The 27,948-nt window shown below is 34.2% G+C and overlaps 2 protein-coding genes across 2 annotated transcripts in view; one reads left to right on the top strand and one right to left on the bottom strand.

Moving 5' to 3' along the window:
• Nucleotides 1–27,948, bottom strand: part of Cdc73 (cell division cycle 73) — a 160,436-nt gene that overhangs the window by 54,551 nt on the left and 77,937 nt on the right. The window lies entirely within an intron of this gene.
• B3galt2 (beta-1,3-galactosyltransferase 2) lies at nucleotides 20,658–27,088 on the top strand. The gene is made up of 2 exons (XM_004862759.4): nucleotides 20,658–21,278; nucleotides 25,550–27,088. Exon 2 carries the CDS (start codon nucleotides 25,676–25,678, stop codon nucleotides 26,942–26,944), a length of 1,269 nt encoding a protein of 422 aa, XP_004862816.1. The 5' UTR covers nucleotides 20,658–21,278; nucleotides 25,550–25,675; the 3' UTR covers nucleotides 26,945–27,088.

Here is a 27,948-nt window from a genome sequence, read left to right as displayed (position 1 = left end):
ATGACAATATAACATACCAGAATCTATGGGACACAATGAAAGTAGTCTTATGAGAGAAATTCATACCAGTGAATACGCATATTAGGAAAACAGAACGAGCCCAATTAAACAACATGATGCTAAACATCAAGCTTCTAGAAAAAGAAAAAGAGGACAACCCCAGAGCTCATACCAAGGGAGGAAATTATAAAGATCAGAGGAGAAATCAATGCAATGGAGACTAAGAGAATGATACAAAAAAAAAAAAAATCAATGAAGCCAAGACTTGGTTCTTGGAGAGAAGCAACAAAATTGACAAAGCCTTAGACAACTTTATCAGAAAAAGGAAAGAAAAGGCCCAAATCCATGCAATTAAGAATGAAAAGGGTGAAATTACAACAGAGCCAGCAGAAATCCAGAGGATCATCAATACCTACTTCCAGAACCTATACGCCAATAAGATGGGAAACAAAGAAGAAATGGACAGATTCCTAGATACATATGAATTAATAAAGTTTAACGAAGAAAACCTGAAAATTCTAAACAACCCAGTATCAACCAATGAAACTGAAAACATAATTAAGAACCTAACAACTAAGAAAAGCCCGGGCCCTGATAGCTTCACTGCTGAACTCTACAAGACATTTAGAGAGGAACTGCTGCCACTACTGTTTAAACTCTTCAATGAAATTGAAAGGGAAGCAATACTCCCAAATTCATTCCTGGAAGCAAGCAACACCTTGATCCCCAAAGCAGAGAAACACTCAACCGAAAAGGAGAACTATAGGCCAATCTCACTAATGAAAATAGATGCAAAAATCCTTAATAAGATAATGGCAAACAGAATGCAGAAGATCATCAAGAAGATCATACACCCTGATCAAGTGGGATTCATCCCAGGGATGCAGGGATGGTTCAATATATGCAAATCAATCAATGTAATACACTGTATCAATAGAGACAAGGACAAAAAGCATATGATTATCTCCATAGACGCAGAAAAAGCATTTGACAAAATCCAACATGCATTTATGATAAAAACCCTACAAAAAATTGGAATAGATGGTCTCTACCTCAATCTGATAAAACCCATCTATGAAAAACCAAAAGCCAATATCATACTAAATGGTCAAAAACTGAAATCCTTCACACTAAAACCAGGAACAAGACAAGGATGTCCTCTATCACCACTCTTGTTCAATATAGTTCTGGAAACATTAGCCATGGTAATTAGACAAGAGAAAGAAATAAAAGGAATAAAGATAGGAAATGAAGAAGTCAAATTGTCATTATTTGCAGATGACAGGATACTCTATAGAGAAGACCCCAAGAACTCCAACAAAAGTCATCTAGACTTAATAACCAAATTCAGTCAAGTAGCTGGTTATAAGGTCAACAGACAAAAATCAATAGCTTTCCTCTACAGAAACAACAGACTCACTGAGAGAGAAACTGGAGAAACAACTTCTTTCACAATAGCATCCAAAAAACTGAAATACTTAGGAATCACCCTGACAAAAGAAATCAAAGACCTCTTCTCTGAAAACCATACCACTCTGAAAAGAGAGATTGAAGATGATATCAGAAAATGGACAGACATCCCCTGCTCCTGGGTAGGAAGGATTAATATAGTGAAAATGGCCATACTTCCAAAACTGCTATATAGATTTAATGCAATTCCAATTGAGATCCCAGCACCATACTTCATGGGCCTTGAGAAAACAATCCAAACATTCATTTGGAACAAGAAGAGACCCAGAATAGCAAAAGCAATTCTAGGTAACAGAGACATGGCTGGGGGTATCACAATCGCCAACCTGTAACTAGACTACAAAGATACTGTGATAAAAACAGCATGGTACTGGTAAAGAAACAGACCTGAGGACCAGTGGAACCGATCAGAAGATGGAGAAAAACGCCACACACACTCAGCCATCTCATCTTTGAAAAAGGAGCCAAACGGCCTCTTTAATAAGTGGTGCTGGAGAAACTGGGTTTCAATTGCCAAAGTCTAAAGTTAGACCTATATCTCTCACCATGCACTAAACTAAAATCAAAATGGATTAAAGATCTAAATATTAAAATAGTAACGCTGAACTAGTTGGAACAGAGGTTAGGTAGAACTCTTGAAGACATTGGTGTAGGAAAAGATTTTATGAACAAAACCTCAGTTGCCCATGAACTAGCACGAACAATCAACGAGTGGGATCTCTTCCTATTAAAAAGCTTCTGCACAGCAAGAGAAACCACCAGCAGTGTGAAAAGACAACCCACAATTTGGGACAAAATCTTCACCTGCTCTTCCTCAGACAAAGGTCTACTATCTCGAATCTATAAAGAACTTAAAAAGATAAGACCTCCCAAATTTAAAGACCCAATCCGAAAACAGGCATTTGAAATGAACAGACATTTCTCAGACAAAGAAGTAGAAATAGCAAGTAAACATATGAAAACACGTTCAATATCACTGGTCATTCGAGAGATGCAAATGAAAACAATGCTGAGATTCCACCTCACTCCAGAAAGAATGGCTGCTATCATGAAATCAACCAATAACAAATGCTGGCGGGGATGTGGGGAAAGAGGAACCCTGCTCCACTGCTGGTGGGAGTGTAGACTGGGGCAACCGCTGTGGAAATCAGTATGGAGATACCTCAAAGAACTAGGACTGGAAGTCCCATTTGACCCCACTATTCCACTGCTGGGGATCTTCCCCAAAGAATTAAAAGAATCATACTACAGTGATATTTGTGCACCCATGTTCATTGCAGCACAGTTTGTGATAGCTAAAACTTGGAAACAGCCCAAATGCCCATCAACTGGAGACTGGATAAAGAAAATGTGGTTTTTTTATAAAATGGAGTACTACTCAGCCATAAAAAATGAGAAGTTAGAGACATTTATAGCTAAGTGGATACACACTGAGGCGATGCTCTTAAGTGAAATAAATAGGACACACATGTATAAATACCAAATAGTTTCTCTGGTGTGAGAAACTGAAAGTGTAAATAAGGACTAAAATGTATAACAGGGAATGTGAAATAGGAAGAAAAGGGGCAAAGGGGAAGGAAGTGGGAGGGCTAGGGGAAAGGATAAAAGGGAATGGGATTAATATGAGAAAATGGAAAAATAGGAACAAAATCTTTGTAAATAGGGAGGAATGGAGGGGTTGAAGGGAGGGCTGGGCAAGGGTGAAAAATAAGAACCAAGAGAGATTATGTAAAGGTGCAAATTTCCAATGATGAATGTCATTATATTGTACACCTGAAATGTACCAATGATTAGAATGAATAATCGATAATGCAAAATAGGAAGAACAGGTCCAAAGGGGTAGGAGTAGTGGGAGGGGCTGGGGAATGGAAAGAAGGGAAAGGAAAAATGATGAGAAATCGAAAAATGGAAATAAAGTCTTTGTAAATAGGGAAGGGTAGAGGGGGTGAAGGGAGGGCTAAGAATGGTGAAAAAATAAGAACCAAGATGCATTATGTAAAGGTACAATTCCCAACGAGAAATGTAATTGTGTTGTATACCTAAAATGTACCAATAAAAGAATTTAACAACAACAACAAAAAGAACTAAAGAGCTACAGAGTGAGCTATATAAACAACCTAATTCTGAACCTCAGCTTCTAGAAAAAGAAGCACAAGAAACACCCAAAGCTCATACAAAGGAGGAAATTATAAAGATCAGAGCAGAAATCCATGCAAAGGAGACGAAGAGAATGATAACCCCCCCCAAAAATTAATGAAGTAAAGAGTTGATTCTTCGAAAGAATAAACAAAATTGAGAAACCATTAGCAAACCTTATCTAAAAAAGCAAAGCCTAAATCCATGCAATTAGGAATGAAAGAAATTCAGAGGTTTGTCAATACGTACTTTGAGAACCTATATGTCAATAAGATGGAAAACACAGAAGAAATGCACAAATTTCTAGATACATATGAATTATCAAAGTTGAACAAAGAAGACCTAAAAATTCTAAACAGCTCAATATCAATCAACAAAATTGAAAACATAATTTAAAATATACCAACAAAGAAAGGCTAAGGCCCTGATGGCTTCACTGCTGAATTCTATAAGACATTTAGAGAAGAACTATTGTCACTACTCTTTAAACTCTTGAATGAAACTGAAAGGAAAGCAATACTCCCAAAATCATTCCTGGAAGTAAGCCATCCCCTTGATTGCACAAGCAGAGAAAGACCCAACCCAGAAAGAGAACTGTAGGCCAGTCTCCCCTAATTAACACTGATGCAAAAATCCTCAATAAATACTGGCAAACTGAATGCAGAAGATCCTGCAGGGATGCTTCAACATATGCAAATCAATAAATGCAATACACTATATTAATACAGCCAATGACAAAAACAATATGATCATCTCAACAGATGCAGAAAAAGTATTCAACAAAATCCAACACCCATTCATGATGAAAACTACAGAAAATTGGACCAGTGGTCTTTATCTCAACCTGATGAAAGCCACCTATAAAAAACCAACAGGCAGTATCATACTAAATGGTTAAAAACTGAAATCCTTCATGCTAAAATCAGGAACAGGACATAGATGTCCACTATCACCACTCCTGTTCAATACAGTTCTGGAAACATTAGCCACAGCAATTAGACAAGAGAAAGAAATAAAAGGAATAAAGATAGGAAATGAAGAAGTTCAATTGTGATTATTTGCAGATGACACAATACACTATATAGAAGACCCCAAGAACTCCACAACTCCTTTCACAATAGCATCCAAAAAACTGAAATACTTAGGAATCACCCTAACAAAAGAAATCAAAGACCTCTTCTCCGAAAACTAGAGCACTCTGAAAAGAGAGATTGAAGATGATATCAGAAAATGGAAAGATATCCCTTGCTCCTGGGTAGGAAGAACCAATATAGTGAAAATGGCCATACTTCCAAAACTGCTATATACATTCAATGCAATCCCAATTGAAATCCCAGCAGCATTACTTCATGGACGCTGAAAAAACAATCCAAAAATTCATTTGGAACAAGAAGAGACCTAGAATAGCAACAGCAATTGTAGGCAACAAAGACAAGGTAGGGGGTATCACAATCCCCAATTTCAAACTATACTACAAAGTTACTGCAATAAAACAGCAATGTACAGACCAAGAAACAGACTCGAGAATCAATGGAATAGATTAGAAGATGCAGAAACAACATCAGACACACTCAGCCACCTCATCTCTGATACAGGAGCCAAACATCCTCACTGGAGGAAAGATAGCCTCTTTAGTAAATGGTGTAGGAAAAATTGAGTTTCAACTTGCCAAAGATTAAAATTAGACCTATATCTCTCACCATGCACTAAACTGAAATTGAAATGGATCAAAGATCTAAACATTAAAACAGAAACACTAAGCTTGCTGGAAGATAGGTTAGGTAAAACTCTTGAAGACATTGTGTGGGAAAAGATTTTCTGAACAAAATCTCAGTCACACAAGAAATAGCACAAAGAATCAACAACTGGAATCTCTTATTAAAAAGTTTCTGCACAGCAAGAGAAATCACCAACAGAGTGAAGAGACAACCCATAGAGTGGGAAAAACTTTTTACCTGCTGTTTCTCAGACAAAATACTACTACCCAGAATATATAAAGAACTTAAAAACAAAATCAGATTGACCAAATTTAGACACAATCAAAAAGATGCGTATTTGGTGGCACCGAGGATTTAGCTCAGCAGTTCCCCTGCCGGCCTTGCAAGCACAAGGTCCCAACTTTGATCCTCGCCACCCCCCCCAAAAAATGGTATCTGAAATGAATAGAGATTTCTTAAAGACACAGAAGCAACAAATAACCACATGAAAAATTCTTCAACATCACTCGTCATTCGAGAGATGCAGATGAAAACAACATTGAGATTCCATTTCACTCCAGAAAGTCTGGCTGCTATAAAGAAATCAACCAATAACAAATGTTGGAGCGTCTATGGGGAAAAAGGAACCCTTCTCCACTGCGAGTGGGAATGTAAACTGATGCAATCACTGTGGAAGTCAGTGTGGAGTTACCTCAAAAAACTAGGATTAGAGGTCCCATTTGACCCAGCTATTCCCCTACTGGGTATCTTCCCAAAAGAATTAAAAGAATCATACCACAGGAAATGCCCAAATGTCCATCAACTGGAGACTGGATAAAGAAGATCTTTTTTTTTTAATTATTAAAATGGAGTACTACTCACCCATAAAGAATGAGAATCTAGAGATATTTAGAGCTAAATGGATGCACATGGAGGCCCTACTCCTAAGTGAAATAAATAGGACACATGTGTAAATACTGAACAGTTTCTCTGGTGTGAGAAACTGAAAGTGTAAATGTATAATAATGTGAAATACAAAGAAAGGGTCCAAAAGGGAAGGGGAAGTGAGAGGGGTAGGGGAAAGGGAAGAGGGGAATGGAATTAATATGAGAAAATGAGAAAATTAAAAAATGGAAACAAATTCTTTGTAAATAGGGAGGGGTGGAGGGGTTGAAGGGAGGGCTGGGGAATGGGGAAAAATTAAGAACTAAGATATATCAGGTACAAGAGTAAATTCCCATTGATGAATGTCATCACATTGTATACATAAAATGTACCAATGAACTTAATGAATTTTTTTTTAAAAAGTAAAAGCTTTTGTGCATCAAAGGACACTATCACCACAGTGACAAGGCAACCCACAGAATATGAGAAAGTACTTGCAAATAATATATCTGGTGAAAATTAGGCCCAGAACATAAAAAGAATTCCTACAACTTAGTAAGAAAAACAACTAAAAAGTACCCACCAACCCATCTCCAAAATGAGGAAAGGATTTATACTGACTTTCTCCAGAAAATATATACAGATGAAAATAAGTTCACAATCACTAATCTTTAGGGAAATGCAAGTTTAAAACTATGGGATGCTATGTCTAAACTATTAGGATTGCTACTGTTAAAACTCAGTAACAGAACACACAACAATAAAATGATACCAGAAAATAATAAGAAAATATGAGAATATGGAGAAAGTGAAACTCTTCTTCATGGCCAGTAAGAATGTAAAATGGTACACCACTGACAAAAAGTATAACAATGCAGTACCTCAAACATTAAACATAAATCGTCCAAGTGACTCAGCAATTCTGCTTTTAAGTACATACCTAAAGGCACTGAAAATAAGGACTTAAACAGATATATATTCACTTGTTTGTAGCACCATTATTCAAAAAGGCAGAAACAACTCAAATGTAAAGTCAACATGTGAATGGATAAACAAAATTTGATACATACAATATGCTATTCAGCCTTAAAACAGAATAAAATTCTGAAATATACAACCATCAATGAACCCTGTAAACACTGCTAATAGAGGTAAGATAGACACAGATAAGCATTTTATGATTCCACTAATATGATGTACCAGAATAGTCAAAGTCAGCAGAAAGTAGAATAGTGGTTACCTGGGGTGGGGGCAGAGGGGGCAGGATGGAGGTGCAGTCACTGGTCAATAGGTATGCATGTTCAGTTTGGAATGATGAAAAAGTTCTGGAAATGGGTAATAATGACAGCTGCACTATACTGTGAATGTAGTTGATGCTCCTAAATTGTATACTTAAACACAGTTAAAATGGTAAATGTTATATACATTTTACTATTAAAAAAAGAAAAAAGAAAGGAAATTATAAAGATCAGAGCAGAAATCAATGCAATGGAGACTAAGAGAATGATACAAAAAATTAATGAATCAAAGAGTTGGTTTTTCAAAAGAATAAATGAAATAAACCCTTAGCCAATGTTAACAAAAAAAGGAAAGAAAAGGCTCCAATCCATGCAATCAAGAATGAAAAAGGTGAAGTGACAACAGATCTAGGAGAAATCCAAAGCATCATCAATACCTACACTTCAAGAACCTGTACTCTAATAAAATGGAAAATAGATGAAATGGACAGGTTCCTAGATACATAGAAATTATCAAAGTTAAATGAAGAAGATAGAGAAATTCTAAACACCCCAATTACAATGAGTGAAATTGAAAATGTAATAAAAAATTTACCAACAAAGAAAAGCCCAGGTCTTGATGGCTTCACTGCTGAATTCTACAAGACATTCAAAGAAGAACTATAGCCATTATTCTTTAAACTCATCAAGGAAATTGAAAGGGAAGTGAAGCTTCCAAATTCATTCCTGGAAGCAAGTGTTACTTTGATTCCAAAATCAGGGAAAGACCCAACCCAAACAGAGAACTACAGGCCAATCTCCCTAATGAATATTTATGCAAAAATCCTCAACACGATACTGGCAAACAGGATACAGAGGGTCATCAAGAAGGTCATACACCCTGACCAAGTGAGATTTATCCCAGGGATGCAAGGATGGTTCGACATATGTAAATCAATAAACATAATACACTACATTAACAAAGTCAAGGACAAAAACCATATGATCATTTCAATAGATGCAGAAAAGGCATTCGACAAAGTCCAACACCCATTCATGATAAAAACCCTATAGAAAATTGGAATAGAAGGTCTTTATCTCAACCTGATTAAGGCTATCTATGAAAAACCAACAGCCAATATCATACTAAATGGTCAAAAACTGAAAACTTCCACACTAAAATCAGGAACAAGACAAGGATGCCCACTATTACCACTCCTGTTTAATATTGTTCTTGAAACATTAGCCATAGCAATTAGAAAAGAGAAAGACATAAAAGGAATAAAGATAGGAAAGGAAGAAGTTAAACTGTCATTATTTGCTGATGATATGATACTTTACATAGAAGACCCAAAATACTCTGCAAAAAGACTTCTGGACTTAATCGACAGATTAAGTAGAGTAGCTAGGTATAAGGTCAACACTCAAAAAACAATAGCCTTTTTATATACAAATAATAGGCTCACTGAGAGAGAAATTAGGGAAACAATTCCTTTTACAATAGTATCCCAAAAAATGTAACATCTAGGTGTCAATCTAACAAAGGAAGCAAAAGACCTCTACACTGAAAACTATAGCACTTTGAAAAAGGAGACTGAGGAGGATATAAGAAAATGGAAAGACATCCCTTGTTCCTGGATAGGAAGAACCAATATAGTGAAAAACTATTATATAGGTTTAATGTAATGCCAATTGAAATTCCAACAATATATTTCACAGAACTAGAGTAAACAATCCAAAAATTCATTTGGAACCAGAAGAGACCTAGAATAGCAAAAGAAATTCTAGGCAACAGAGATATGGCTGGGGGTATTACAATTCCCAACTTGAAACTATATTACAAAGCTACTGTGATAAAAACAGCATGGTATTGGCAAAGAACAGACCAGAGGATCAGTGGAATAGATAAGATGCAGAAACAACTACAGATATGCTCAGCCACCTCATCTTTGACAAAGGAGTCAACCATCCTCACTGGAGGAAAGATGACCTATTTAAAAAATGGTGTTGGAAAAACTGGATTTCAACCTGCCAAAGATTGAAACTAGACCCATACCTATCACCATGCACTAAATTAAGATCGAAGTGGATTAAAGATTTAAATATTAGGACAGAAACACTAAATTTGCTGGAAGTTAGGTAGAACTCTTGAAGATATTGGTATAGGAAAAGACTTTATGAACAAAACCGCAGTGGCATGGGAACTTACACAAACAATCAACAACTGGGATCTTATCTTACTAAAAAGCTTCTGCACTGCAGAAGAAACCATCAACAGAGCTAAGAGACAAACTACAATGTGGGAAAAAATTTTCAGCAACTGTACCTTAGACAAAGGACTACTATCTAGAATATACAAACAACTGAAAAAAATCGGATCCCTCCAAATTCAAAGACCTAATTCAAAAATGGGCATCTGAAATGAACAGACATTTCTCAGACAAAGAAGTAAAAACAGCAAATAAATATATGAAAAAATGTTCAACATCACTGGTCATTAGAGAGAGACAGATGAAAACAACACTGAGATTCCACCTCACCCCACAAAGAATGGCTGCTGTCAAGAAATCATCTAATAACAAATGCTAGCAGGGGTGTGGGGAGAAAGGAACCCTTCTCCATTGTTGGTGGGAGTGCAAACTGGCGCAACCACTGTGGAAATCAGTATGGAGATACCTCAAAGAACTAGGCTTGGAGGTCCCATTCGACCCAGCTATTCCCCTGCTGGGTATCTTCCCAAAAGAATTCAAAGAATCTTACCACAGCGATATATGTGCACCCACGTTTACAGTGGCACAGTTTGTAATAGCTAAAGCTTGGAAACAGCCCAAGTGCCCATCCACTGGAAATTGGATAAAGCAGATGTGGTTTTTTTATAAAATGGAGTACTACTCAATCATAAAGTATGAGAAACTAGAGACATTTATAGGTAAATGGATGCCTCAATATTTCCTCTTAAGTGAAATAAATAGAACACATATGTGTGAATACCAAATAGTTTCTCTAGTGTGAGAAACTGAAAATGTAATTAAGGATACACATGGATGAAATTGCCTAATAACATATTTCTCAGATTGTGTTTCCATAACCTGTCATATGATTGCATCGCAATTTAAATTAGGTAGAAGCTTGGCTTATTTGGAGTCTGCTAGCTAACTGAACTTTTTTCCAGACCACTATTTGTTCAATGTTGGTTTGGAGGATCTTTCTGAAACGAATCACATCCTCTGGTGTTTTGGTGCTTCAGATGTTTTTTTAAGTTAGATAGAAAAATGTTTAGGTGCTTTTGAGTTTTGTTTGGTTGAGTTCTACTGTGTTTCAATATTATTGTGGGGTTTTTCCCCTTGCATTGTTCTTCTCTGAATGGTTTTAATTTTTTATGTGTGTGTGTTTGATAATAGTTATTTTTTTAAAAAAAGAAAAAAGAATATGCCCATAATATGCTTAAAAGAATAGGAAAAGTCCTATTATAAATTGAAGTAACTCCTTGAGGGATGTCTACTTAAAAAGTACTGGTTTTTCTTTTTTTTTTCTTCTCATGAGTGCTAGACCCTCCCTGCAAGGGCCAAACATAACTGAGTTTATCCAACAGATTTCTCTCCCTGAATGTTTGAAATCCATACTGGGATATACTGTGCAATTTGAATTAGTTATATGAAGCCCTGCTGGTTTTGAGGATAACTACATACACAAAGGGCAAGAAAGCTGATATACAGATGCAGAAAATGTGGGACGTAATCATGAAGCACAAGGCAGGAACAAAGGAAAAGCTTCCTTTGACTCCTGACGGTTAACCAGTTTCTCACTCTGTTTTTTTTAAAGGCCAACATACACTTCTCAGTCTTAAGTTCTATACAATACTCCTGTGGTATTGTAATGTATCTATTTTTCTTGTTTAAACTCACATCCCTGGCTTTCTGCTACCTGAAATTAAAAAGGCTAAAGTATTTTAATCTCAACAAAAGAAAAGGAAAAATATCCAAATCTATTCATAGTAATTAAAATGTTGACCTGGGAATATAATATTCATTTTCTTTATAGTCACAGACAAAATTGGAATACACAGTCCTAATGAGTAACATTACAAAGAAGCATGATATTCATTGATTAAAAACCTAAATTAATACCAGTTTTCTATTCATCACTCAGAATACTTTCTTGGCTGAAAATTAAACTGGTTCACAATGAATGACTCATACAGAAAGAGAAGTATAAAAAAACTTAGATAAAAAACTGTTTAGAGAAGTATAAGGGGATAGTGAAAAATCTCATCTCCACAGACTCACAAAAACACATTCTAAAATGCTTGACATTCTAGGACAGCTTTTACTTGTGTCACTAAGTGAAGTGTACATTTCCTCTAGCTTGCAGTAAGATGAAGATAATTATGTTTGTGAATTTTATGTATCAACTTCACTGGGCCAACATTATTTTTGGTGTGTCTGTGAGGGTGTTCCGATGAGATTAGCACTACAATTAGCAGACTGAGTAAAAATTATTGCCCTCCCCTCCAATGTAGATGGGCCTCATCCAATCCACTGAAGGCCTGAATAAAACAAAAAGAAAGAATTCACCCTGACTGAGAAATCATTCTAACTCTAGAGTCTACTAGAATTTATATCATTTGTTCTCCTGGGTCTCCAAGCTTGCTGACCTCAGGTCCTGGGGCTTCTCAAACTACATAACTGTATGAGTCAGTTTCTTATAATAATTACAATCTCAGTATAATAGATTACCAGCTGAATATTCCTAATCCAAAATGCTCCAAAATGCTCAATGCTCCAAAACCTAAAACTTTTCGAAAGTTTCACAACTATCCTCATGATCAGTTAGTCAAAATGTAGGCATAGTAACAATACTGTAAAAAATTACCTCCAGGTTATGTGTATAAACTGTATATGAACACAAAGAAGCTTGGTGTTTAGGCGTGAGTCCCATTCCCAGGTATCTTATTATGTACTATGTATGCAAATATTCCAAAATCCAAAATCTGAAACACTTCTTGTCTATTATAAGTAATTCTATACATAATTGCTAAGGGAAAAATCAAAATGGAGTCTCATCTTATTTATTTAAAGCACTGTTCCAGGTACTTAAAATGAAGGCAGGAGGCCATTGTTAATCAGATCCCAGATACATAAAGCTGTACTCTGAACTAGGCTGCAGACGGGTTCACATGCAGATGAAAACCATTAATTTCTGTATAAGGGACCCAAATGAGACCTTGTCCAATCCCATTCTAAGAAGACATCTTGATTCTTGCCAATACCAATCATAATTCCTAACAAGTGATACAAATACCAACTTCTTTGTAGTTTAAAGCTATCAATATAATTGACATATTGTACAAGCACAGAGTACATTTTCAAGGTAGAATGAATGCATTACCCCCTGTCAATGCAATTCTAATTAGCCCCAAAGAAATGGAACTCTTGATTTTTAACCAGGTTAATTTTGTCAGTCAACTTAACCTACTAATATACTAAAAAATTATAAATATAATCAATTCATGTGTGTATATAAAAAGTGGTTTATTATATAAATAGTAAGTATAGAAACAGGTCCTATTGGCTTTTTTATTTTTATTTTTGGCAATGGGGATCGAATTCAGGACCTTCCGCATGGTGCCACTAATCTAAATCCCAGGCCCTACTGGCTTCTTTTTCTCTGGAGAACCTAGACCAATAGAGAAATTAAAATCTGGACTAAAAGAGAGTGAAAAGAATATAAAATCTTTAAAATGAGTACTCTTGAATATTGAAAAAGAAGGTCTATTTGAGGGCACAAATGAACAATTACTTTATACATCTCAATGAGGTTTAATAAAAGCACTATTGTGCCAATCTTGTCAACTTGCCTAGATTTAGAGACTCCTGGAGAAGATGCTGCATCATGGAGGTGCTGAATGCACTGTCAAGAAGTTGGGCACAGTTTGAGGTTGGTCACTGGGAGTTTGCCTCTAGAGGGTATATTTCGGGCTGGCACTCTTCCCCTGTATTCTGCTTTCCTGTCACCATGATCTATAATGCTTTGCTCTGCCATGTCCTTTCACCATGATACTCCTGCCTTAGTGCCAGCTGACAATAGATGGAAAGCATGAGCCAAATATATACCATTTCCTCCTTTAAGTTGTATGTGTCAGACATTTTGTCCCACTAATGAGAAAGCTGACGAATACAACCATCTTTCTTCATTTAAAACTGGCAGGATTATAGGCATGGGGTGAGTAGATGGTACACAGAATCATCATAAATAACTAAAGGAAAATAATACATTGACATAACCAGAGCAGTGTTAAATCAATAAGAAGAAACCTGATTGAGAAGTCTTGAGATCTAGGTTATAGCTTTGACTTAGCCACATTAAGTATGGACTTTTAAGAAACTAACCTCTCTGTATCTTACTTTATTTGTAAAATGAAGAAAAAGGATTTTTAAATGACTTCAAAGGTCCAATTATGCTCTGAAATTCCATTATTCTAATGTAAATAACTGTTAGAAACAATGACATTAAGATAAATAACATAAACGTTACTAAATCTAAAGACATTAAAGGATTTCTTCAAAGAAAATGGCATAATGCAATAGTGATGTAAGTTCTTTATTTTTTCCATTTTAATAAAAACAATATTCCTCTACCCAGCTCTCTCTTTGTCACAGGGGATATATTTCAAATTAGATATTAATTTGGCTATTTTGGAAAATAATCATAATTACTGGCATTAGAGGTTGAAAGTGAAGTAACAATACTGTAAACTTTAAAGGAAAACCGTGCTTTATCACTTAACATGATTCAATAAACTGAGAAAGCCATACCAAAACAGATTTGCATGTACTTGACTACTTGGAACAACAGACAGATACAAACACACACACACACACACACACACACACACACACGCACATGCACATGAGCACACACTCAAAAGAAATCCCAAAACAAAGAGAGCCAACTGAAATTTGGAACATCATAAATTCTGGAGACATTGATAAATATAAATTTGTGAAAAGACGGAAAGTATAGTCAAAGTCAACTACAAGGAAATAATACAAAAGAAATATTCAATGTTAATTAGGAAATAATCAAGAAGGCAAAAATAGAGGATATAAAAATGTAGGATAAACAAAAATATTAAAATAATCATATTTGGGCTCTCTAAAATTCAGCAACTACACAACCTGCAAGATCTCCTCTTACTTATTTAAAGGGGATTTTTTAAACACCAGAACTGTATAAGAATTTAAAATTATAAAAATGTAATATAAAAAGCAAAAACTAGCTGAAAAAAACCAATGAAACTGTGATATCATAATGACTGCATAAAACAATTTATACATGAAGAAAATTAAAACTATGTAACATTCACTTTCAATTATTCTGCTATCTTTATAAAGATCTATGCATCCACGAAGGAGATCAATTTCTTTAAAGAAAGGCACCTAATAACTTATTTCACATCCTCTTGCAGACTGCATATAAAAGGTGCTCAATGTATAAGGTGCATGAAAGTGAACCCCTTATACAGCCTCCAACCACACAAAAAAGGAGGGAAAACCAAAGCCAAACATTACCCTTTCATGATGCTATAACCTTTGCGTGCCTTTTGCGGCTTAACAAAATTTCTTTAGTCAAACATCTCTACTTCCAGACTATAAACAATCATAATGAAGATAGCCACATGAATTTACAATCAAGTATGGCTAATTGCTCCCTTCTTCAAAAAGTCTTTTGGGAAAAAGGGGCAACTATGCTTGAGAAGATTTAGAGGAGTGTTTAAGTTTTAATACTTTACACCTACCTGAATATACCAATTGTTACAGTTTGTTAGGAGCTACTATTATAAAAATTTTAAATACCAGGAATGTCTTGTTGAGTTTGCAGAGAATAGAGTGTAAAGTGCCTGAAATAACTTATTCAAGTTAATAAGTGTGCTTTCCAACCCTATCAAAGTCAAAATATCCTAATAAAATTTAAAAATTAATAAAAAGTTGAAAAAATTCAATACAGGCCGGGGATTTAGCTCAGTGGTTTCGTCGCCTGCTGCACAAGTGCAAGGACCCAAGTTCGACTCCCGGTACAAAAAAAAAAAAAAATTCAATATATCTTCTTTACATACAAAATAATTTACATTGAGCTAACAGCCTGAAATGAAGTGCTTATATAACCAACCTATCCATATATTTTTTAGAAAATCAACATACTACCTACCGTATTGCAAAACTTTTTCAAAGACATTTACAATAAAAAAATGTTAATATGCATAGCTCAGACATGACTATACCAGACATGATTAACCAGATGCTAATACTTACACATAAAAATCACAGTGAATACAACAATTTACAAGTACCCATAGACTGTTTTACTTTACTGGTGATTCAATTATTACAAACATCACTGCCATAAGCAACATGTATTTTTAAATGATGAACTATATTGACAAAGTTCAATACGATGTACTAGTTTCCAGTGATACCTCTATAGTTACATTCCTAGAACCCTAAAACTTAATAAAATATACTGTATATTCCAATGTTTTAAGCTCATTAATTAAAAAAGATTTTTCACCCATGCAGATATCCAATGGGACACCCATAAGTCCTATAGAAAAAATTCTTTTTTTTATAAGGATTGTCCCACATACCATTACTACCTACTCTGGCCTCCTCACTAAGTAAATCCCTATAGCACCTCCCACAGAGCAAGCAATATTGCCCCCAATATTCCCCCTACTGAGAGCCACAACTCGAGAAACAAAGAAAAACACAAACACAATAAAGTATGTGCCAAATCACTGCTGGTTTTAAACGCTTACATTTTTCCTTTGGATGATTAATAGTTTGTATGAATTGAAAAAGATTTTTTTAAAAAGTGACTATGATCCATTCTGAAAAAGACACATAAATTTAGTTGTGCCTTCAAGTCAAAAGAAATTCTTATGCAACCTGAGTATTTGCTGCACAGCTTGGTGAAAACCGAAGGAGAAAAATAATGCGGGAAAACACTGACACTTGTGGTCATTCTGAGATTGCTAATTTGCAATCAGGCTAATTCTTAGTTTGTGAGTTCAAAGAAAAAAAAGAATTGGCTCATATATCACTTCTGAACTTTAGAGGAAAATTCTAAACCCTTAATAAACACTTCTTTTAAAAAAATACAATTTACATTAAATAATCAAAAATAAGTCTTTTTTCCAAATCTCTTATGTAATTTTTAAAAACTATCTAATTTCAAATCAAATATTCAAGAGCCCAGTAAATATTACTATGCAAAACTGTTGAACGATCTCAATAAAACTAAACTGGTCTCAGAAAACTGTGTCACATGGCAGTTTTCAGAGTGGCATGAAAATTATATCTGATGTAAAACACTAAGATTTTTGTCCAACACTGAAGAAGAGTTCTGGTCAGCACCAGCTGAAGTAATTACTTTAAATTTAGGGGACAACTACTCATACTGAAGTACAAACCAAAATGAAAACCTAAGTAGAGAATAGACATGCTTCCCTTCTCATTGTTACTCAGATATTTGCTCATTGTTTGAAGTGTTCTTCCCTACTTCTTTTTCTCTTCATCTTCTTACAATTGAATTTATATACAAAAAAATTAGGTAATATTACCCCTTAAGTTACCATCTGATAGTAATATGAAGTGTACACCTGCTTCATCACATACTAAGCATTCAAAATAAATTAACTACATGAATAAAAAGGTAATTATTTCTCTATCTAATAGAAACTAGGAATTAGGAGACATTACAAATCTTGTCTTTAAATTCTAGTTCCTTGGGCTGGTGGTGTGGTGCAGTGGCAAAACGCTTACCTTGCACACTTGAGTCTACTGGGTTCTAGTGCCAGTACCACAAGAAAAAAAAAAGGACTGTAAATTCTAGTTCCTTGAGGGCTCTTCCAGACATGCCCACCAGAAAAGCCCTAAGACCAGCTGGACAGTTTTGGGCCATAAAGCACAAGTAACGGATACCTATTTTTCCACCAGGGATGTGGTGTAAGATTAAAATGTAGACCTATATAAGTAAGATTACAAGCCACTTGTAACTATAAACTTAAAGAAGCTGGTAGTTTGCTGAGTTTTCATCACAAAGAATTCAGATATTAAAAGAAACTAGATTAAAAGAAGAATTTGTACAAACTTACTCATTGAAGATTTTTACTTGCCTTGACTGCAAACATGTCAGTTGCTGGAAAAAGTCACTTACTGAACTTTTATCTTGTATCTGCTATTTTTCTATACTTTGTAAAGTTCTTAAGCAGCTCAACTTAATTTAAATTTAAGAATTTGCTTGCAGGTGTACCTAAAAGTTTAAAGTAAATTCCAGGAAAGTACACAGGCATCTTTTGTTGATAATTTTTAGTAGTTCCTTGCTATATAAATATTTGCTCCATAATAAACAGTTAGAAGAAAATGGCCTACTAGCAATTCAGGCTCAACCCAGTACTGGAGAGATCCATTAGTGAGCAGGTTCTCCATGAAGATCTCTTAATAACTGAGATCCTAGAGTCAGGGGTGTAGCTCAGTGGTAGCGTATTTGCCTAACATTCATGAAGCCCTTGCAGGATTCCCCAGCAATGCTCCCCCATACTTCAATAATTAAGATCTAAAATAAATCCAGTGAGACATCAAAAAGACCCCAGTCTACAGAACTAGCAAAGATGATGAATACCAATTAGTCTGATCTGATCATTACACAGTGTATGAAATGTCAAACTATCTTATAAGTATGTTCGACTATTGTCTCAATTAAAATTAAAAGTATATTTTTTTAAAAGAATTGGCAAAAATATATATTTTATCCTTTCCTAGAAGAGAGGGTAGGGATTATGTCTAAATCATCTTTGTATCCCCAACATTAAATAATCTGTGCCTTAAATGTAAATGTTGGTATACATTAGCTGTATCATATACTTACATTTACACTGATACGCATTTATAGAAAAGGTAAAGTGAACATGTAAACATTCATTTATAACTCTATCAATGATTCCTGAGTATACTGTGCCAGCACTGGGAAAAAAATTCTCACAATTTCTCCAGTAATCACGTAATATAATGTTTACCAATTGGAACTAAGAATTTAGGTAATCTTTCTTCAAAATTCCTAGCTTGAACTCTTTCTCATCCCTAATTAAGTAATATCTGGGCTGATTAGTTAACACTCTCAGCACTGGTTCCTCATCTTTAAAATGGGTATTACAGGGCCGGGGATTTAGCTCAGTGGTTCCGTCACCTGCCTCGCAAGCGCAAGGACCCGAGTTTGATCCCTGGTACCAAAAAAAAAAAATTAATAAATAAAATGGGTATTACAATAACGAAACTATCCATGAAGGATACAAGTCATTTACGTTACACCTCAAGTGATTAGCACACAGTCTCATTTTGGGTAAAAAAATAAATGGCCACTACCACTTGGCAGTTAAATCATACATAAGGAACCAACAGTAAACACTAATCTACAAAAGCTCAATTCTAATTTTGAAAAATAAGTTACTTTAACTAGATTCATAAGCATTATTCTATTACCTAGCTCATTTAACTCACAACAATAAAAAAATCAAAGATTTTGTAAATAAGGGAAGAAAAGTTAAAGGGAGAAGGGAAATGGGAGGACAAAGAAGAATCAAGATATATTATGTACAGATACAAATTCACTACGATGAATGTGATTATTTTGTATATCAAAGGTGTACCAATGAAAGTAATGGTGAATACAAGGACTAAATGCCAGACAAGCACAGTGGTGCACTTTTTAATTCCAGCATCCAAAGCAGGAGGATCACGAGTTCAAGCTTACCCTGGGGAACTCAACAACATAGTGAGCCCATGTTGCAAAATAAAAAATTTTAAAAGTGCAATACACCCCCTTCCCCTCACGCACACAAAAAACTAAACACCTAGAAACCTAGGTTTTAGTCTTCTCCTTCAAACTTTACTAAGAAAACTCAAAGCTGTAGGCCTTAGTTTCCCATTTATAAATTTTTCTACTTTTATTTCTTTATTAATATTTCTAGGAAAGTCACATCTATTATGAGGAAACAAAGTCACAGAAGGTCCTAAAACTACAAAGCATATTTCATCAGCAAAACTGAAAAATATTAAGACAAAAATTTTTTAAATGTTACAGAAAATATACATCCTTTGGGTGTTCGATCCCCGGTACCAAAGGGGGGGAAAAATATATATATATACATATATATATATACATATACACACACACACATATCTTTATTTGAAATATCAGATATTACTAAGGGAGACTGGTGAGATAAAGAATATATACATAAGTCCCCAAATTGTAAATTTCGAGGAGTTACTATGCCTGGTAGTATCAGAAAAACTGATAATTAAGGCTATTAAGAAAAAAAAACTGCCCCAATGCTCTTACAAACAAAAAGAGGCAAGACATTAAACTGCCTAGGAGACTAACCACACTAAGATAGATTTCAGATCATCCACTCCTTACAAAATCCTCTTGATGGCAAATTATTGAACCATCCTGAAATATCAGGGTAAGTAAACATAATTAGGGAAATCCTATCACTCATCAATGAATTCTTTACATGTGCATTTTATCTCTTATATTTACTACATCATTTCATTGAATTCTATGAAACATGTAATTTTAAAAGGAAAATTTAAAAATGCTTACATTAAAAAGTGATTAAAAATAAGTTTAATGCCTTCAAGAATGCTAGAAATTAGAGCACACAGCAAGTGGGTCATATCACCACATGCAACAGTACGGTGATTTGCGGCAGCTGATATAAGTAAAATGCAAAAAATAAGAGAGAAAAGTCTAACTTACACATAAAATGCAGTCTATGACTTTAAGTACTGTACTGGCAAAATCAGAGCAATTTTAGGGAAAAAAACTTCAAAGAGAAGATGCACTGAACGGGTTAAATTACACCAACTTATATACACAAGCTTTTATCACTTATGTCCTATAAAAGCATGTAAGAAACATGAAAGCCCCCCCATCCAACAGAAATATTTAGAAAGCCCATGCTTAAGTTAAATAAAAAGGAAAAAGGCTGTAAAAATAAAATCATAACTATTCATTTCTAATCATCCCATTTTCTGATTATTTACTCATCCCTAACTTATACTGAATATACATATTTATCATGTAGAAGCAAAATCTCTAAGCTTCTCCCTACCTTAGGTTTTTAGTCAAAATGAATGCAAACAATCACGTGGGATTCAGCCAAGCAGTGACGTTAAATTCTGCTCTGTCAGAGAGAGCATCTGTCAAGCCCACATTTAAACTGCTGCCTCCCTGTGCAGCAGCTGAGGAACCGTGGATTTCATATTATAGACTAAAGCCCTAGTAAAACTGCTCAGAAAAAAAAAAATCTTTCCTGCAGCTGCCAGGCAACAATGAAAGAAGAAAGGTAAATTCTATTCTTTTCCAATACAACTGAAGCACTTGATTCTAGCTCTGCTGCTTTACATTGCAGCTCAGTGTTATTACTAGAAATATGGATACTGAGAAGAGAACACAGCACTGCATTGTCCAGTGAGGAAAACAGCAGATGTAAAAAGCTTCAATGCATCAACTGTCGGAAAGAGTCAACAGTGCTCCAAATAGAACGCACAACTACAGCTCTTTTGTCTAACGAGAGAGAACATGAAAGAAAGAGAAAATCTCAGAAGACTAGGACCCATATGAACAAGGAGGGTAACTCGAAGACAAGCCGACAGATGGACACTTCGGATACTGTGAAAAGCAATCGCAGGAGGCAGACTGTTGGGGGATGTGCGCATGTTCGACAGCATCTTTTTTGCTGAAGTGATGGCGTGCCAAAAGTACTTTCAGTGGTATAATCCTCTCCACATAAATGGCCTGACCAAGGAAGGTATGTCGATATCTTGTGTATGATATTTATTTAAATGTGTTACCTTTTTATAGCCCCAGAGGCACTAATACTTGATAAACAAGTTCATATAGTTCACTGCCCTTGAAACTATGAAAGGGTTTCTAAATATATGGTTTTGAAATTTGTCATTGTTTAGAAGTCAATCTGTCACTGCTGTATTCAGCTAAATATGTACCTTGGAGTAATTCTGGAGTACAGACATATAAGAGGAAAAAGGCCAATAGTGACAAGATGTACTTAAAGGATTCTATGAGAAATTAAACTTTAAAAAATGTTGTAGCCCTTTATAGGAAACAGCAATCCTCTATCAAATTAGGTCAAACTGAATCCTTATCTAGCAAATTAAAGTGCACTCTTTAAAATGGCTATCAAGAGGCAATGCAGTGCAAATTACATTAAATAGCATTAAGTATGATCTTAATATTACGAGGGTTTTTTTTCAAAGTCCTTTTAAAGCAAAATCTTAAGAGCTTATAGTAATGAAATCTTCCCTCCCATATCTCTTCCCAAATAAAGATAATGAACACAATCTAGGAATGTATCAACAAATTTTAAGTACTGCTTAACTACAAAAAGATATTAAACAAAAAGAATTAACTTAGGCAGTATGAGTTTATGCATAGCGTAACACCACAGTAGAGTCACATGTGTTCACAAACACAACTTTAAACAATGAGATATCAATACTTGCTAAAAATTATCCTATTTGAAATAATGAGCTTTTTTGTTAGATAAGAGATTCTAAATGACCAAAGCTAAAATTTTCACTGGAGATTTTCAAAGTTAATTCAATTAAAAAACATAATATGAAAATACTGTGATATAAAAATACGCATGAACAGCAATACAAGCTCAAAGAATTAAACATAAATGTAGTTAATGTGCTTCCATGCTCTACTGATACGTAGTAATAAACTACTGCCACTATATATGTATACAGGACAGAGGAAAAATCAAACTATTTTAGCAACAATAGCAACTCAGGGTTCCAGAACTCAGATATTTCTAAAATTTTATAAACTTATCAAGATTGCATTTTTTTCCACTCAGTTTCATATTGAATAATCACAGAAGGCAAACATTCTTAAGACATATGTAAGCAATGCATTTCAAAATTAAGATTAAACACATTTATCAGGCTTTATCACACCCCAATACCAACTGTGAATCATAAACCATGAATTTTTATTCTAATAAAGATTGAAATATGGTAGTACTAAAGAGGAACAAACAATGTGGTTGTAAAAATCAAGTCCCTCTCGGTAACTTTATCAATGTTAAAGTCACAAATTAAACAGTTTCATAAGCCAGACATCTCAGAAGTGTACAAGTTTTTCTATTTAAGGACCACATAAATCTAGGACTGTTCCAACAGACTAAATGTGACACTTTTAAAAGTAAAATGATAAAAACTCTGTGTGTGTGCACGCGCGTGAAGTGAACCGCATTTTATAGCAACATTATTCCCATGAACTTTCTTCAAGATGTAAATACACATTCCAAGTATTATCACTGAAAAAGAAATATAACAGATAAAGCTATCTCTATTCTAAAAATATAAAAGTGCCAAACTATTTAGCATGCCAAAATATTTAACTATCTTGTCTTGTCCTCACTTTTCAAGCTTTAAAATACAATAAGCATTCACTGGAGAGAATAATTTTATCACCTAATAAAGTAGAAATAGTTATTTTAATTTTATTTTCTTTTTAACAGGAAAATTATATTTGAGAAATATTTAAAAATTTTTTGATGTAAGACACGAGTTTTATCAATGGGAGATTAAAAATAGGTATAAACATATTCCAAGTCTGTAGATTATTCATATACAACCATCATGAAATTTAAGATGTATCTCTATCATAATTATATAATTATGTTAGAACCAAAATTACACTTATGCTAGATTACATGATAATGTACTACTTTCTATAACATTAAAATATTTGAGATATCACTTCAAGTATATTATTTTCATAAAAATAATGTAACTTATTACTATAATACCTTCATTTCTTCAATCTTTTGTTCATTCATTCAAATATCTGCTTTTTTATTTTTTATTGCTTCTTAAACCATAAATTTACACTTTCAAAAGATCTATTCTAAATGACTGAACCTCAAGCAGATTCTAAGCATTATTATAATAAAATCGATTCATTTAACTTGTTTGGAATACCTGCAATAGATCAAACTAACTATAAAAGTAACTTTTGTTTCTTTTAAATTTACATACATAACCCTTAAATCTGCTGGTCTCTTTATAGAGGGAGGGAGTCATTACTACTTATCAAAACAAATATAACATTTTGGAATAAAACCTGAAAAAAAGTTTTCTAACCTAAACAGGAAGGACAATTATTTTCAAGTACAAAAAGGAAAAATCTGAGTCTCTAAATCAGAATACTCAGCTCTATTATTTTCAGCTTAGTTCACAGCAGAACTATGTTTTGTTGATAGTGAATAGCTTTGGTCTTCATTACAATAATGTGAGATTAAAATTCATATAAGTAAACACTAATAGCAAACTAAATTGTTTTTAAAACCTCAAATTTAAAATAAAACACCGTTCACATTTATCAAAATGATTAAATATTTTACATTTGAGAAATATTATAAATGCTAAGGCACTATATAATTTCAGAAACTAGAAATTATTAAATGCTGGTGCCTGTACTGCTACACTTTAGAAATTCATTCAAATTCCCACCTACTTGCTCCTCCTAGTGGCTGCTACTAAAACTGTACTTTCATTCATATACACCTAACACTTTCAATCAATATTTTTAAGAACTTAATGTTATGAATGTGAATTTAAACATTTATTCAATTATATGAGAATTTACATGTAAATGCTATCATTTTCTAAAACTAATTTCCTGTCAAGGCTAAATGATTTTATTAACCATGACTGCTCAGTATCACAAGCTAAATAATCACATGCATTTACATATATAATTTTAAATAAATGTTCCTACATTAAAAAGGTTATTAATGTGCTTTTGCTTTAAAAATAATTTTCAGTAAAGAACTGAAAAATCAAAATTACATATGTGCTGCCTTCTTTCTCAAAAAGCTTTTCTTCTCATTTAAATTCAAACTACAGCTCTTCACCTACCTCTATGACTCCACTCCTGTTCTAAAAAATGTAAGAACAAACAAAAAAAACTAAGACCAAACAATAACAAGTTTGTAATATACACTGAAAACTTTGTTACAAGATAACCAGTTTTTAACCAGGCAGCATGAACTTCCCATATTGGTATTTCTGAACTTTTTTTTTAATTTCACTTATATTTGTGTTGTATTATATACAAGTCTTAAAATTTTAACAAATTCTGTACATGCAAACTTCTAACAATAAAGACTCAGGAAACTTGTAAATATATTTTATGAAAACTGAAATTTTAAATAGTTTGACATGACAATAACTAGAGCTTATATTTCACAGGAAGCCTGAAAAAACTGCTTCTCTGTCAACACCGTAGATAATTAATTACTAGTTATATTTTAAAATCAACTTTATAAGTCCTGAATACTTCATATTTGAGGTAAAGGTTAAAATTAGGAAAGATTACATGAAAATGTTGATCATTTATCTCTGTCTAAAAATCCTACAACGAAGTTACTGGACCTTGAAAATTAATTCTGACAGGTGCATCTTCTCACTGACTTTCTCAACACAGTAGGGGCGAATGGAAACATGCCAGGCAGTGTACTGTGACTAACAGAACTCTGCCATCATCAACCTTGCACCGTCTGTCCCACAACTGATACATGACTGTTTTACAAAAAAGGCCGCTGAATGCGCACCATACCACCAATGGTATGTCAAATCAATTTTAATTAATGCCAATAAATTTTTCACCTGCTCCCCAGGCCTTCTTATACAGCCTTTGTCAGGAATCTAGTAACATTTTTCTCTTCTATATGCATCCAACTTTTAAGTCATTAACCTAGGTCGAAGGTACAAATAAGAACTAGTGAGACTATAAACAAAATAGAAGCAAATGTATCACCTCCCTTTACACTGCTCACTGTCCCACAAAAATATTTTTTTAAGTAAATAATCATGATCTTGGTGATGTTATATTGCCAAGAAGAAATACATTAAAAAACTTTTGTTTCTGGATTATATATTTTCACAGCATAAGAAATGCTTATTAGCTTCAATTTTACTAGCGTCCAGAGTTCCTTTTAGGGAGTTCCATAAGATGTATTTTATAAACCTTTATGCTTCATTTTTATAGAATGACTGCGAGGGACACAGCGTGACTGAATTAGAAAATGACTACCAAAGAATAGTATTCATTCAGGAGAAGAAAACAGTATTTCCAGCCACCAATATTTTCATTCCATTACTGGATATTTACAACATGCTTCAGTGGAGGAGAAGACACTGCTGCTTTGCAAAAATGACCTGGAATGGGAAGAGGTCTCTGTTCCGTACTCATCTTATTGGTGTACTTTCCTTAGTGTTTCTTTTTGCCATGTTCTTATTTTTTAATCATCATGACTGGCTGCCAGGTAGAGCTGGCTTCAAAGAAAACCCTGTAACATATACTTTCCGAGGATTTCGTTCTACAAGAAGTGAGACAAACCATAGCTCTCTTCGAAACATTTGGAAAGAAACAGTCCCTCAAACACTGAGGCCTCAAACAGCAACTAACTCCAATAACACAGAACTATCTCCACAAGGAGTTACAGGGCTAGAGAACACACTTAGTGCCAATGGAAGTATTTACAATGAAAAAGGTACTGGACATCCAAATTCTTACCATTTCAAATATATTATTAATGAGCCTGAAAAATGCCAAGAGAAAAGTCCTTTTTTAATACTACTAATAGCTGCAGAACCTGGACAAATAGAAGCTAGAAGAGCTATTCGGCAAACTTGGGGCAATGAAAGCCTAGCACCTGGTATCCAAATCACAAGAATTTTTTTGCTGGGAATAAGTATTAAGCTAAATGGCTACCTTCAACGTGCAATACTGGAAGAAAGCAGACAATATCATGATATAATTCAACAGGAATATTTAGATACATACTATAATTTGACCATTAAAACACTAATGGGTATGCACTGGGTTGCAACATACTGTCCACATAGTCCATATGTTATGAAAACTGACAGTGACATGTTTGTCAACACTGAATATTTAATACATAAGTTATTGAAGCCAGATCTGCCTCCTAGACATAACTATTTTACTGGTTACCTAATGAGAGGATATGCACCCAATCGAAACAAAGACAGCAAGTGGTACATGCCACCAGATCTCTACCCAAGTGAGCGTTACCCTGTCTTCTGTTCTGGTACTGGTTATGTATTTTCTGGAGATCTGGCAGAAAAGATATTTAAAGTTTCTTTAGGTATCCGTCGTTTGCACTTGGAAGATGTGTATGTAGGGATCTGTCTTGCCAAGTTGAGAATTGATCCTGTGCCCCCTCCCAATGAGTTTGTGTTCAATCACTGGCGAGTTTCTTATTCAAGCTGTAAATACAGCCACCTAATTACCTCTCATCAGTTCCAGCCTAGTGAACTGATAAAATACTGGAACCATTTACAACAAAATAAGCACAATGCCTGTGCCAATGCAGCAAAGGAAAAGGCAGGCAGGTATCGTCACCGTAAACTACACTAAAAAAGATAATTTTTTTTCAAGTGTGCAATCTGTAAATAATGTTAAAAGCATGTATAGTTAAAATACATTTATAGGACAAGTTTTAGTTAAAATTCATCACATAAAGGAATTCAAAAATTATTTTTAAAATTTCTGAATACTTAACAGTACATCATAATGACGAAAAGATATCCCAAGAGAATCTAAAACTGTACAAGGGAATTCTGTGTATTGACATGCAATAACAAGCATGCATACATCGATGGTTCAAGTCTTATATTAGGGCCAATAAAATATATCTGCATATATTTTCACATAAACTTTAATTTAAGAAATGAAGGCAGTCAAAAGACATTTTAGATTTAGCTTTTCATTTCAATATATAATTAAATGTAAATAAAACATTAATTTCAAGGACACTTTATAATTGTGTAAAGACAAATTTTCTGACTTGACTACTCTAGGGTTTTAAAAACTTAAATTCCATGCAATAAGATTTAGTTGAGTTATTCCATAAACTCTGTCATAAAGTTCAGATGTTTCATCAATACTGTTCTCATCTATTTAAATTTTTAAGTGAGATATGTTTTAATTTCTTTTATTATCACTCATATATTTTGGGGAAATTATTTTGACATGACGTGATCAAATGTGAAAAATTAATGTGTCTCAGGCTGAAGTTTTTATAAAGTTATCAAATGTTACCAAATAGATAAATTTTGTTTCCTCACTGGTGTTACAAGCCAAGCTAGTATTTCAATGTTATTCAATTAAATACTATACTCTTAAAGAGTACCACCATTTAACTTCAAGTACTTCTGTAAAAATAAATCATGTTCTTCTAACTGAAGCAAAAGTAATCAATTAAAGGCATAAAGTAGAGATATTACTGGAAAAAGAAAACACAGTAGCAGTTTCATTCAATACATTTTTTAAGATGCATGTCTGCCAAACTGCAACATATGGAAAGTTTATTTCCTGACAGCAGGTGTACACATGCCAACGCTTAATCATTTTATGGCACC

Source organism: Heterocephalus glaber, unplaced genomic scaffold, assembly GCF_053883595.1.
Source record: "Heterocephalus glaber isolate CG9 unplaced genomic scaffold, H.glaber_assembly_v1.0 deba00001600, whole genome shotgun sequence".
Taxonomy (NCBI): Eukaryota; Metazoa; Chordata; class Mammalia; order Rodentia; family Bathyergidae; genus Heterocephalus; species Heterocephalus glaber.
The sequence above is the reverse complement of the archived record's forward strand: the minus strand, read 5'-3'. Positions and strand labels throughout refer to the sequence as shown.

Bases quoted from the DNA above. Each gene is read 5' to 3' on its own strand.
- B3galt2 (XM_004862759.4), top strand. From the start codon at position 25,676: ATGCTTCAGTGGAGGAGAAGACACTGCTGCTTTGCAAAAATGACCTGG.